This window comes from Ochotona curzoniae, unplaced genomic scaffold, assembly GCF_017591425.1.
Source record: "Ochotona curzoniae isolate NIBS_2020 unplaced genomic scaffold, NIBS_Ocur_1.0 contig_883, whole genome shotgun sequence".
NCBI classification, from domain to species: domain Eukaryota; kingdom Metazoa; phylum Chordata; class Mammalia; order Lagomorpha; family Ochotonidae; genus Ochotona; species Ochotona curzoniae.
The window spans coordinates 49,970,372-49,983,967 of NW_024466599.1; the positions used below are offsets into that span (position 1 = coordinate 49,970,372).

General features: G+C 57.9%; 1 protein-coding gene across 1 annotated transcript; it reads right to left on the reverse strand.

Moving 5' to 3' along the window:
* Nucleotides 1-13,256, reverse strand: ARID5A (AT-rich interaction domain 5A). Its single transcript, XM_040993500.1, has 7 exons — nucleotides 13,180-13,256; nucleotides 3,950-4,065; nucleotides 3,212-3,332; nucleotides 2,864-2,916; nucleotides 2,360-2,457; nucleotides 1,897-2,071; nucleotides 1-1,611 (listed from the first exon to the last, which is right to left on the reverse strand). Exons 1-7 carry the CDS (start codon nucleotides 13,181-13,183, stop codon nucleotides 412-414), a joined length of 1,767 nt encoding a protein of 588 aa, XP_040849434.1. The 5' UTR covers nucleotides 13,184-13,256; the 3' UTR covers nucleotides 1-411.
* Nucleotides 13,257-13,596: the final 340 nt, after the last annotated feature.

Below are 13,596 nucleotides of genomic sequence, written 5' to 3' on the forward strand. Positions count from 1 at the left end.
GTATCCCAGGAGGCCCCCTTGGCTCCTGGGTGGGCTGGCATCACCCAGTTCACTAGAGGACCTTTCTCTCTCACACTCCTGCACTGGCAGTCTCACCCGTGCCCTCATATGACATACAACTGAGGCAGGGTGGAAACACACTCGTGTCTTTATTGGGCTCTCTGAAGGCGACCCCAGTGCCTGAGCTGCCCCCAGCTCCTCAGGCCCTCCCAGCCCCTTCCACCCATATACACCAGCCCCTGTTCTGGGTGGCTCTGGCTGGAAGATGCCCACTGCCCACCATTCTCTCCCAAAGTTTGAAAACCACTGGGTCCCCAGTCCCTGAGACAGTCGGCTTTCCCACTGCCTCCCTGGGCACCAGGCCTTGGTTGCCCATCTCCGGCCATGTGGTGTGGCACGGTGGGCTCTGACCTACAGCTTGGTGTTGAGGTGGAAGAAGTGAGGTGCCGCGTAGGTTGGCCCAGGTGGCACAGACCAGGTGGCTGAGGCTGGGCTGAGTCTGTGGTTGAAGGATGCAGGCGGCAGGTGCATCAAGCCGGTGGCCAGGGGCGCAGGACCCGTCGTGGTCAGGAAGTGGGCCGGGAAGGCCGGGATGACCAAGGGGCTGAAGGGGAAGGCGACCTGACCCTTCAAGGGGTCTGGGGCGCAGGCCAGGTTGAGCGGGCAGCGCAGTGCAGTGGCAGCCCTGTAGGCTTCTGGGGGTGCAGGACCCAGCAGGCAGGAGACAGCCACACCAGGGCCCGTGGCCTGGGCCCCGCCCTCTTTGGAGTCTGGCTCCTTCTGGAAAGGAGATACGGCCCGTAGTTTTTTGCCGCCATGGACAAAGCCCTCTCCCTCCAGCGCGCGCTTGCTGCTGAGGCTGGGGCTGCTGCTGTGGGGGGCAGCAGGTGGAGGCACGGAACTCTCGGGGGGCACCTTGGCCATGGGGGACACCCAGCAGGCCTTGGGCTTTGGGTAGAAGCCACTCCTTTGGGAGCCACTCCTGTGGAAGGCTGAGGGCCGGCTAGCTTCCCCACCCCATGTCAGCGGGGGCTCCTTGGCTGGTGGCCCCTCAAGCACCCTGTTGTGGAGGCTAGCGAAGAAATCCCGGGGGTGCTGGCTGATGGGCTTCAGTACTTCGGCAGGGTAGGCATGGAAGCAGCCTGTGAAGACAGGGGTCGCCAGGCCCCGAGCCTCATCCGGGGGGCTGCCCCTTGCAGTCTGTGGTCCCTCCTGAGGGGTGTTCAGCTCGGACCCGGAGCTCTCGGCTGGCCTGCTGGGGCTCCGGGGACTCTCTGAGAGATGGGTGGCTGCTGGGGTCCCCCGGGGCACCCCGCTCAGTCCACCTGCGCCGTGCCGACAGCCTTCCTCCTGGCATTGCAAGGCCCCTGCCTTGCTCACGTGGGCCAGGAGCTTCTTTTTGGCCAGTGGTGACATGATGCCATGAGTCCCCTTGCAGTAGAAGCTGGACAGGAACCGCTGGTAGGCCTCAGGGCAGCTGCTGGCACCCACCATGGGCAGAGAGGGCCCCGAGGCTGGGCACAGCTCTTGCATATTGTCCCTGGGGGGCTGCTGGCTAGGGAAGTGTGCTAGGTCGGTGGCATCGGCCTTGGTGGTCTTGCCCGGCATCATCTGATGGGAAAACAGCGAGGTCAGGGCTGGGGGCTCAGAGAGGACAGCCATGAGCCCGTGCTGGCCCTGGGAGCACCTGTGTGCCCTGTGACCATTAGCTGAGTGCACACAGCAGTGTTGGGGTTGGGAACAAGGGACTGGCAGGTGGGATGTGGGATGCAGTACGGACCACAGCTTCTGCAGGGGTTGCTGGGGTTCCTAGCAGGGTGCTCTGCACAGCTCCCTCCACTAGGAGGCGCTTTGGAAGCAGGGTTCTTGGGCTGTCAGTGCTGGCTCAGGACTCACCTGGTCCACTTGCGGGTCCACTGCAGCGGCTGCTGCCGCGGCCTTCTTCGGCCTCTCGGGGGCCCTGTCATCCCCCCGTGGCTCTTTGGCCAGCTTGTACTGCTTCCTGGGCTTGGAGGGGGGCAGCGGCTTGTCCTCCTCCCCTTTCAGATGCCTCACGTAGGGGAGCACCAGCCTGAGGGAGGAGTGAGAAGAGTCCACCAGGCCAGGCCTCCCCTTGCCTGACCTCCCTGAAGACTCCTGGCAGAGGGGAGCACTCCCTACCCAACTGCACACAGTTCATCTAGGGCACCCGCTCGCCTTGGGCAGAGGCCCAAGAAGGGTGGGCGTACATGCAGCTGACACCCTGCCTTAGGGCAGGGGATGGTGGTTAGGGGCCTAGCATCTCCACCCACTGCCCTTTCCCAGCCGCTCAGCGTGCTCTGCCTGTTCTGGGGATCCCACAGCAGCTGCCCCTACCCACCTCTCGTAGTGGCGGCGTGTGCATGTGGCGGCGCTGGTGCTGCCCGGGCTGCCCCCCAGTTCATCATACACGTTCTTCCAGAGGCGGCGGCCGGTCACCTGCAAGGGCGCCTGGTGTGGGTGCGGGAGGCGAGCACGCTGGCAGTGTGGTGCTCGCAGCTCCAGGCGTGGTGGGCAAGGGCTGCAGCTTTGCACCTGCTTCTCCTGGAGGCTGCCTGCCCACTCCCAGGGGCCATCCGACTGACTGCTGGCCCAAGCAGTTACCCACACACAGGACAGCCAAACAGATGGGCCAAGCCAGGAAACTAGCTTGGAGCAGCCAATGTTGGCGGCAATCCATCTCCCCCTAGCAAGCAGGGGCATGGTATCTGGGATCCTGGCTCCTTCCTCCTTCTGCAAGTGAGATCAGCTCCACCGCCCCCAGCCAGCCTCCTTCCCCAACTGCCTGGGATGCAGCACGGGGCAGGGTGGAGGTGAGCTGTGGATTGTGAGGTGCTTTCCTTACCAGCTCGTAGGCCCCCAGCTTCTCCACTGCCTTGTAGATCTTCCACAGGTTAACTGGAGGGAAGAGAGGGCCAAGGCGGGTTGGTATCTGCTGGAGGTGGGGAACAGCCTGCAGCCGTCCCTGTGCCCAGGTCAGGTCAGGCGGGCTTCTGCAATGCATGGCATGGCTGGCAGAGGGTGCACAGCCAGGCCTTCCCAGGGTACATCCCTTCTTAGCTGCAATTCCTGCACCTGAAGCCACCCAGGGTAGAGTTGCCTGTCCCAAGGGCCCTGCCCTGTCTGCAACCATAGGGAGAGGGTCTCTCTGCTGGGCACCCCCTCCCTCCCTGCCTGCACCCCAGGGACGCACTCTGCTTGAAGCCGAGATGGGGCACCCTCTCGATGGGCGTGTGTCGCTCCTTCATGAACTTGTAGAGGCTGACCAGGAAGGCCTGCTCCTCCTCCCGCTCCCCGCCTGTCTCGGGGGAGTCCTGGGGAAAGAACAGGAGGCAACAGGGTGGGCCTCAGTGGAGGGGTGGCTGGGGACAGGCAGAAATCACTGGCCGGTGTGTGTGGGGGAGCGGATAGGGTGCCCAGCCCTCAACCCTAGCTCTGGTGGGCAGAGAATGTCACCAGCCTGTGTCCAGGGCCCTAGGCCAAAACCTCCAGAGGCCTGGCGGCCCAGGGTACCCAGGAAGGCCACGGAGTAGTACCTGCCTTGCCCTCCCTCTGTTGGCCAGGATGAGTTGCCCTTCATAGGCCACACGTGCGTCTTAGCCCCTGCATCTCACGGTGAGGTCCATCACACAGGTGCTTGGTGCTTCCCTGCCCTGCAGCCTCACCCGGTCTGCCTCCCTGAGCCGGCAGCAGCCAAGCCTCGGTTATGTTCGCCTGCAGGACCCAGGTGCAGTTCTCTGCTCTGAGAGCAAATGAGGATTCCTGGCCTTTGCATCAGAATAAGGGGCTTGACTACAAAGACTAAACTTGAAAGTGACTGCTAAGTCCCTGCTTGCCTTCTGCTGCAGGTCCCAGGCTGGCCTTGTAAGGAGAGGGGCCCGGACTCCCTTCTGGGCAGCGGGAAGATGTCCTGGGAAGTCACCAAACTCACCTCCAGGCCCACCGGGCTGTGGCTCCTGCTCTGCTCAGGACAGGGTTGAGGTGACGCAGGTGGGTCTTGGGGATCCCCTTCCTCTGACTGTTTCTGTTTCCCTTTCACAGGTGGTGCTGCCAGGGAGAGAGGGGGACAGGGAAGGAGAGAGAGAGGGCACATGAGGTGCACGTGGGGGACAGGTGGTCCAGGAGAGTCTCCCCCAGCTCCTGCTGGCTGGGATGAGGGGCCGCCTCGCAGGGTGAGCTGTGCCCGTTGTCCCTGGCTGCACGTGGGCTGTGCCTCTGAACACCACACACAGATGATACACACACAGGCTCACACACACATAGGAGCTCACACAGACAAGTACACACAGGCTCACACATACACAGGAGCTCACACACACAGGTACACACAGGCTCACACACACAGTTACACACAGGCTCACACATACACAGGAGCTCACACACACAGATGAGACACACACACAGGTACACACAGGTTCATTCACACACACACAGTTACACACAGGCTCACACATACACAGGAGCTCACACACACGAGCTCACACACACACACAGGTACACACAGGAGCTCACACACACAGGTACACACAGGCTCATTCACACACACACAGTTACACACAGGCTCACACATACACAGGAGCTCACACACACAGGTACACACAGGCTCACACACACAGTTACACACAGGCTCACACATACACAGGAGCTCACACACACACAGATGAGACACACACACAGGTACACACAGGTTCATTCACACACACACAGTTACACACAGGCTCACACATACACAGGAGCTCACACACACACAGGTACACACAGGCTCACACATACACAGGAGCTCACACACACGAGCTCACACACACACACACAGGTACACACAGGAGCTCACACACACAGGTACACACAGGCTCATTCACACACACACAGTTACACACAGGCTCACACATACACAGGAGCTCACACACACACAGATGAGACACACACAGATACACACAGGCTCACACACACATAGGAGCTCACACAGACAAGTACACACAGGCTCACACATACACAGGAGCTCACACACACAGGTACACACAGGCTCACACACACAGTTACACACAGGCTCACACATACACAGGAGCTCACACACACACAGATGAGACACACACACAGGTACACACAGGTTCATTCACACACACACAGTTACACACAGGCTCACACATACACAGGAGCTCACACACACACAGATGAGACACACACAGGTACACACAGGAGCTCACACACACAGGTACACACAGGCTCATTCACACACACACAGTTACACACAGGCTCACACATACACAGGAGCTCACACACACACAGATGAGACACACACAGATACACACAGGCTCACACATACACAGGAGCTCACACACACGAGCTCACACACACAGGTTCATGTGAGCATATTTGCTCATATACACTCTCATATGCATCATCATACACACACATGCTTACACTCCCACACATCCTCACACATTCACACACTCACTTACACTCATATATTCTCACAGGTCCCCACCCCTGGCCGGGGCACTCCTCTCTCCTCACCTCTGATCCCACCTGTCCTGGGGCTCAGCCCTCTTCCCACATCTTTGAAGGAAAACCCTAAACCACCCAGTGGTCAAGCCGGCAGGGGTAGGGATTGGCAGGGGTGTTCGGAATGCCTGTCCCAGGCTTAGGGGGCAGGGTGGCAGCTCCTCCCACAACAGCACGACCGTGAATCCTGGCTGTCTGTCAAACACGTGGCCTAACCCAGCATCCAGAGTTCTACCCGCCCCTAATTAGGCAGCATGCTCCCGTCACCTGCGGGGGGCCTAGGAAATCTCCACTGCCCCTTTGCTGGGTGGCTTTCGCCAGCCCCTTCCCTTGTGCCATGGGCTACTGCACTGCCTGCAGCTTAAGCAGCTCCCACCCACGCCAGAGCAGTCAGGTGGGCCGGCAGCCCTCCACACCCCAGCCCCACCCCACTCCGCAGAAGGCAGGAGCAGCCACCGGCTCCATCTGGCTGACAAATGGTCCAGGGCTGCACTCAGGGGGGCAGTACACCTGAAATGGGGAACCCACCTCCTTCCACAACCATTGTCCTTCCTACAGCTGGCACCATCCCACACAGGAAAGCCTCCTGGTTGGGAACCTCTGAGCTGTCCTGTCTCCTCCATTTCAACCACAAAGAGATCTGGCCTGGACAGTGGCCCAGGGCCACTGCACCCAGCAGGCTGGCACAGCCATAAGCAAGCCATGGAGTGGGGGAGCTATTGTGCCTGCCACGACCTGCTCACACCGTGGGCTCCTGGCCTCTGTCCCTGAGCTCTTTCATGTATGTTCTCTGATTAGAAGCCAGAGAGGGGGAGTTGCCTGTCGATCCTTACCTGCCACAGGACCTGTCTCAGACGCTGACCCCAGCAGCCCCCACCAGCCTGTTGGGAAACCCACCCCTGGGCTGTCTAGGAGAAGAAGTGCACACACATGCCACCCCTGACTACTTGTGACCTAGCCAATCTCCAGAAATGCTGAGCATGACAACTGACCCATCTCACTTTCCAACCAAGCTGGCTGCCTCAGTTTTCCCTTCTGTGAAATGGGAGGCCCCTGGGTCTTGGTGAACTGTGAATTCCTGAAGTTCTCTGCCCTTGCCAGCTCTCCTTTGCCTGCCTGCCTGCCTGCATAGCCACTTTCCATTGTCCTTGGCTTCCCTTGTTTTGGGGATGGGGGCCACATGCAAGGGCTCCTCTCATGGGGAGCCTCTGGGCCAACAGCCGCCAGCTGCTGCCCCTCAGCTTCAGAAAAGTCAGGCAGTTGAAGCAGGACTCAAGAGGGACGCCTGGGGGACAACCAGAGTGAGGGGCGTAAGGCCAGAGGATCTGGGGTCCTCTGCCCTCAGCGCCCGCAGTGTGTGAGCTGTGCCTGGGCCAGCCTCCTGGAGTCCCAGTGACCTGAACTGGAGGTTGCCATTGAACCCCAGCTGGGACCGGGATTGGAGCGCCCTGAGCCACAGCTGTCTCCGAGTTCCCAGATGAACCTGGCCTCCGTAGGTCTCCTGGCCAGGACCGGCTCTGTGCTGGCCGGCTGCTGGGCCTCAGTGCCACAGTCTGAGGTGAGGACCATATATTCTCCTCTTCTTTGGGTGTGGAGGGACACCCCAAAAGAAAAGTACATGGAAAACGGAATTCAGAGATCCCTTTATTTTTGGTACCCCAACAACCCACTTTAAAAGCTGTGCAGGGTGTTTTCAGAATGTACATTTTTCCTGAATTCTGAAATGCAAGGATTCCAAACATTTTTTAAAAACAACAGAATAGATTAAGTTTTCAATCCTGTTTTGCATGAACATTTGGACATGCTCCTTTATATATCAGGGCCCCAGGCAATTCCAGCGCTAGCCATAACCCCATATGCCATAATCCAAAAATGTGGAAATCCCCCAAAGTCAAATCCTTAAGCCTAAATTCACAACCCCAAGTGATGAAATCCCAAAAGCAGGAATCCCAAAAGTCAAACGGTCTTTTCAGGGTGTTTCCTTTTTGCTCTTAAATCCCCACTGTGTTAACTTGCCAGCATTATTATTATTTGTCTAGCATTCACTATGCTATATATTCCATCTTTGCATCACTTCCAATACTGGAGGGAGAATCCTAATGAGATGTATGCAGCTTTTGTTTCGTTTTTCAAAAGCACACTATCGCAACACTGATCATGATGCCTGTGCACGTGGTGAGCCTCGGGCCAGAGGCTCGGCTTGGGACGCCTGCACCATCGGGGGCCTGAAAGTCCCGCTTCACTGTCCACCCAGCTTCCCACTGACATACAGCCTGGGAGGCAGAACAGGTGCTAGCTGAAGTCTTTGGGTCCCTGTCATTCGCCCCGAGGCACCTGAGATGAGTGCCTCCTGGTTTGGCCCGGCCTCACCCTAGCTGTTCTGGGCTTCTGGGGTAATGAATAAGCAGGTGCAAGACACCTTCCCCCTCAACCTCCTTCTTCCTACCTTTCACATAAGATACGTACATAATTTTAGAATTTGGTAAAAACTTCCTCACAATAAAGAAGGACATTCTACATTTGCATTTGGAAAACCTTTCTAGAGAGCTCAGTTCTGTGGTGGAGTTCTATGGAAGTTTATTTTCCTTAAAGAGTTATTGACGAAGGGAGCGACAGAAAGATTTTCCATCTGCTAGTGCCTGCTATAGCTTGAGCTGGGCAGGGCCCAAGGCAGAAGCCAAGAACTCCGTCCAGGTCTCCTGCAAGGGGAAGGCCAGCACTTGAGTTATTCGCTACCTCCCAGACATGTTAGTAGGACACTGGATTGGAAGGGAGGAGCCAGAACTCAGTACCACACACTCTGGTGTGGGATGTAGCTGACCTAGGCCGTGGCCTGACCCACTGTACCTGTCCATCCCCCACTGTAGTTGTGGGGGACTCATCATGTCAAGGACTTGTCTGTGCCAGACTTCAGATGACAGCAGTTAGAAAGCTGGGGGCAAGCAGTTACTACCAGATGACATATGTCTCATATACTTCATATCTTATTATTTTTTTAATTTTTAAAATTTTTATTGGAAAGGCAGATGTACAGAGAGAAAGAACTTCCATCCGCTGGTTCACTCCCCAAATGACTGCAATGGCCAGAGCTGAGCTGATCTGATCTGAAGCCAGGAGCCAGCAGCTTCCTCTGGGTCTTTCACGCGGGGGCAGGGTCCCAAGGCTTTGGGCTGTCCCTGACTGCTTTCCCAGGTCATAAGCAGGGAGCTGGGCCGGAAGTGGAACACCCGGGTCACAAACCAGTGCCCATATTGGGATCCTGGCCCTTGCAAGGTGAGGATTTAGTCACTGCAGCATCATACCAGGCATATATATCATATATATATATCATACTGAAAAACTATATGTATTTATTTAGAGAGAACTTTCATTTACCGTTTCACTCCCCCAGGGCCTGAAGTGGGAGTTAGGGACTCAGTCCAGCTCTCCCACACTGCTGGCAGGGACACAACCATTTCAGCCATCCCTTCTGCCCGCCGCCCCACTCCACCAGCGGCAGCATCAGCAGGCAGCTGGAGCCAGGAGTCAGTGCCAGGTGCCAAACCCAGGTACTCTGACCTGATGCATGGCTACCTTTAACAGCCAAGTCAGATGCCTACCCTAGACTGTCCTTTCCAACCTTTTTCTTTAGTGAGTACTGTTTGTCCTCTAATATGTCCAGGCAATTGTTGCAAGTACACATGCTTATGTTTATAAAAATACTATATTATTGCCTTTGTTATTGTGTAGTGACCTATAAAGTATTCTGTCATTTTTCTGGTTCTCAAATTTCGTCTAAAACTTATAAATAAGTGTTTTTAAATTTTTTTCTGGAACTCTATTTTCAGGATTTTGATTTTCAGAGTATCAGTCCTTAGGGATTTTGACATGGGGTTTTTCCATATTTAGAATTGTGCTTCTTGGGATTGTGGCCCAATCCCCAGGTAAATCTTCATTAGTAAAAAAGTGGTCCAACCATGAACAACCAGCTTGCAGCATCTATATATATGGAAGTTGGTCTTCCTGCCTGCCCAGTTTCCAGCTCTGCCACCTCTTGGCGTGGGACCCAAGTGGCAAGTCTGGGTCCCTCTCCTGGCTCTTCAGGGGAGGGGAGGGGCTCATGCAGCTGGCTACCCCAGTGTCCCTACACCTTGGTCCATCTGGCTACTGGGCCCTGAGTGGCTATCATGCTCTGGCTGTGGGTTCCAGCCTTCCCATACACTGCCTCTGATGTCCTGAGCCCCATGCACCTCTTCTGCCCTGAACATCACTCAGACATGGACATTCTCATCGAAGAACTATCAGCAATGAAAAAGGTGGGTGCTGGCTGGCTGCTGATTTCCCATCCCCGCCATCTGTTCTGCGGGGAGGCCTGGACTAGGGATCACCCAAGAGGGCTCCCTGCCAGCCGAAGTGGCCCCATGTTTGACAGGGAGCACATGTGAGTTTACTTTGGGACGTTCTGCTGTGTTTGCTGGTGGAAGGCTGGGATCCCCTCCCAGTGTTTCCATGTGTGTCAAACAACCCACTAGTCAGAGGGTAGGTGACACCACTACTCCTCTTGTTAAATGATTCTGCCTGAATTATCCAATAACTGTGTCACATGCTCTTTAACCAAAGTATTACTTGGTTCTGATTGAACTGCGTGTAAATTTAGAAAAGGATTAATACATCACGGCATAGTAGTTTAGGCCTCCATCTATGGGGTGGGGCAGGGGGCTGCTGGCTTCCCATACAGGCATTGGTTCATGTTCCAGCTGCTCCACTTTCCATCCAGCTCCCTGCTTGTGGCCTGGGAAAGCAGTCGAGGACGGCTCAGAGCCTTGGGACCCCACACACAAGTGGAGATGTAGAAGAAACTGCAAGCTCCTGGCTTTGGACTAGCCCAGCTCTGGCCGTTGCAGCCACTTGGAGAGTGAACCAGTGGAGAGATCTCTGTCTCCCCCTCTCTCTTTGTAAATCTGCCTTTCCAATAAAAGCAAATAAATAAACCTCACAAAATAAACAGTTACTTATCAAAAAGAAAGAAAGAAAAGGACTCAGAGAGAAACAGCACCACTACAGCTCTGCCCCCGTGGGGCCAGCATCACCTGCCCACAAGGATTCCGGTCCACCCTGTGTCCTCTGAGGTGCCTTCTGGAAGCCCTGGCTGGGCCTTTCCTACTTTGCTCCAGGAGTTCCTGGGACTCCCCTTTCATTGTCCACACCGCAGGCGCCAGCAGCGGCTCCTCCTCCCCCTTCCCCAACCTGCTCAAAGCTGTGCTCTGGCTGGCCTCAGCCTAGCAGCTCATCTGCAGCCACCCAGTGGGTGCTGTGTCCCTCTTGAATGCATGTCATGCCTGAAACTAAAAAAAGGCTCAGTAACTCGCCTGAGGTCACACAGCCCACCAGCGCAGGGCTGGGATTTAGAACCGGAGCAGTCTGATGGTTTCAAGATGCTGAACCCTGAAACCCTGCGCGGGTTTGGCCTTTTCAATAGGAACAGTGATACCCCAAGACCCTCAGGTGGCTCAGAGGCCAGACCATGACCGCTGTCCCCAAGTGGATCTACATGGCATCACCTCTGTTCCTCTGCCAGCGAGAGAGCTGGTCCGTGTTGGCTGCTAAATCAGCCACATCCTGGCTGCAGCCCCACCGAGCCCCTTGGCCCCTGCCCCCTTGGCATCAGAGGTGTTCCCAGCTGAGATGTCTTTAACCGCCTATCACCCTAAAGAATGAAGGGAGAGGAGGGGAGTGGGCTGCCCCTGGCCAGAACCTAGGAGGAACCTGGGAGGAAGGTAAGAGCAGTGCAGTGAGGAGGGGCCAGCAGAGGAATTCAACCAGGGTTAAGACAGTCAATCCAGGGCATGGGCTGGCATGGAGAGATCCATGCCTCCTTCTAGGCTGCCACACAACAGCTGGCATCCAGCAAGACCAGGAAGAGGGATGTAGTGAGGGATCCAGCACCACAGGGCTGCAACTGTTGCCAAATCAGATATTTAACTGTTGTGCCTCAGTTTCCCCATCTGTAAGCTGGGTGTGCTGGACTCCACAGGCCAAGGTTCCAAGCAGAAGGCAGGAGAGCAACAAGGCTTTTCCAGCAAGCACAGCCGCGCCCCCAGCCTGCACACACACAGCCTCGAGTGAGAAGTACACCTGCTGCCCTGCTCCCCCCACCCCATCACAAGTTGGCAGGTGCTGCTGGCCTGTGCCCAAATATACTGGGTACCAGATTACCCCAGTGCCCAAGGGAGGGGCTGACACACCCCTGTCTCTCCGCCCCGTCTCTCTTGCCAGCCCCACTCACCCTCTGTGTGATGGGAAGGAAGTGCCACTTCCTTTCATGAAAAGTCACTGACTGGGAACACGGCGTCAGTTACTACCCATCATGGTAACAGCAGCAGCCTGGGGAACGCCAGGCACGCCCTGCCCCCTCACCCAGCCGAGGTTGTTGGCTTAAGTTACTCCCAGCTGAAGCCTGAGCCGGAGCTGAAACAAAGACGGCCTTTGAAGCGGCCAGTCAGCCCCCTGTCCATGGCTGGGAGCCTGCTGCCTGGCAGTTGTTGCTGCCCTTGGGACTTTGAGTCAGTCGTGGGACCCCTGAGGATGGAGGGTGCAGCCCTCCCTAACCCCAGCCACAGTTCCAGGTCCCAGGTCAGTCCCTAGGGCCAGGATGGGGCTCTACCTCTCTGTTCCAGCGACCCCAACCTTTCTCAGCCTTGGCACCACCTGTAGACACAGAGTTTCCCATGCGTGAATTGGTTCCCAACAACGGGGGACTCAGATGAACACAAAAAGCACCTGCTACTCTTTCCCTGCTGTCCCAAGACTGCACAAAGAGGAGCTGGCCCGGCCAGTACTGCATCTCACAAGCCCTGGACCCCTCGGGAGGGATCTGCGCCAGCGGGAGCCCTGAAGCGGCGCCCGGATGGCGCCTCTGTCACCAGGCCGAGCGGAACCCTCTCCATCCATCGCCCGTGCGCTCCGCAGCCTGCACGCCAGCCCTCTGTGCCGCACGCCTGCCCCTTCTGGGGACCCAAGGAAAGAGAAGGGCTGGGGAAAGAGCCCGAAGTCCAGAAGAGAGATCAGTAGGGACGGAGCGGAAGGCGGCGGCGGCGGCGCGCCCCTCGAGCAAGTTCTTGAAAACCCGCGCGGCCACTTTCAGGAACCGGCGGCCGCGCAGGACGCGCCTTTCTCGGCGGCGCGGGCGGTTCTGAGAACCGCGGGTCGTCGCGGGGGCGGAGGCGAGGGGCCGCGACGGCGCTGCTGACAGCTGTCACAACAAATGAGCGGACCCGTTCGAGATTGAAACCGCAGCAGGAAGTGGGACAGCAGAGCCCTCCGCGGCTGGTACATCTCGGTCCCGGAGACGGCGAAAAGAGTTTCGAGATCAACGCCCGGGAAGCCCCGGGCCGCCAAACTTTTAGCCTTGCCCTTGGCTCCAAGAGCGCGGGCGCACACAGCCAGCTTGCCCGGTACCTTGCCTTGCGGGCCGGACTGGGGACACCGGAGCCCCCGGCGCCCCGGACGCAGGCTTGCTCCCCGCGCCCTCGGCCCCGCAGCCGCCTCAGGCCCCGTGGCGCCCCCCGCTCCCCTCAGCCAGGGGTGACCCCGGCGGCGTCCACGCGAGCCGGGGCACAGCTGGCATCCTCCCCGCGGGGCCGCAGAGCCCCGTCCCGACCGGGTCGCAGAGCCGCTTACCCATGGCAGGGCGAGTTCCCCAGGCACCCGCCCGGGACCCTCTCCGTCGCGCGCGGCTCTCCGGACCCCGCGCTCCTGCTCGACTGCCCGCGGCGCCGCTCGCCCGCCGCCTCCCCGCAGCCACGCCCCGCCCCGCCCGGGCAGCGCCTCCGCCCCGCTCCGGGTCCCCATTGGCGGGCCTGGTTACCCCGCGACGGGCAGGGACCGCCCCCAGAGCCCGCGGATCTCTGGGAGTTGTAGTGCGCGTTTCCCTCTCCTGGGCTTAGGGATCAGGATGCCTAGAATGCGATTCAGGCAGGCTTCCCGCTCCCCGCTCCACCCGAGAGGAGCTGGGGCAGGAAACGCTGAAATCATTGCCGCCTTGCGCCTCACTTAGAGTCTTGGAAAATCCTCCTCACTCACACTGGTTGAATCCGA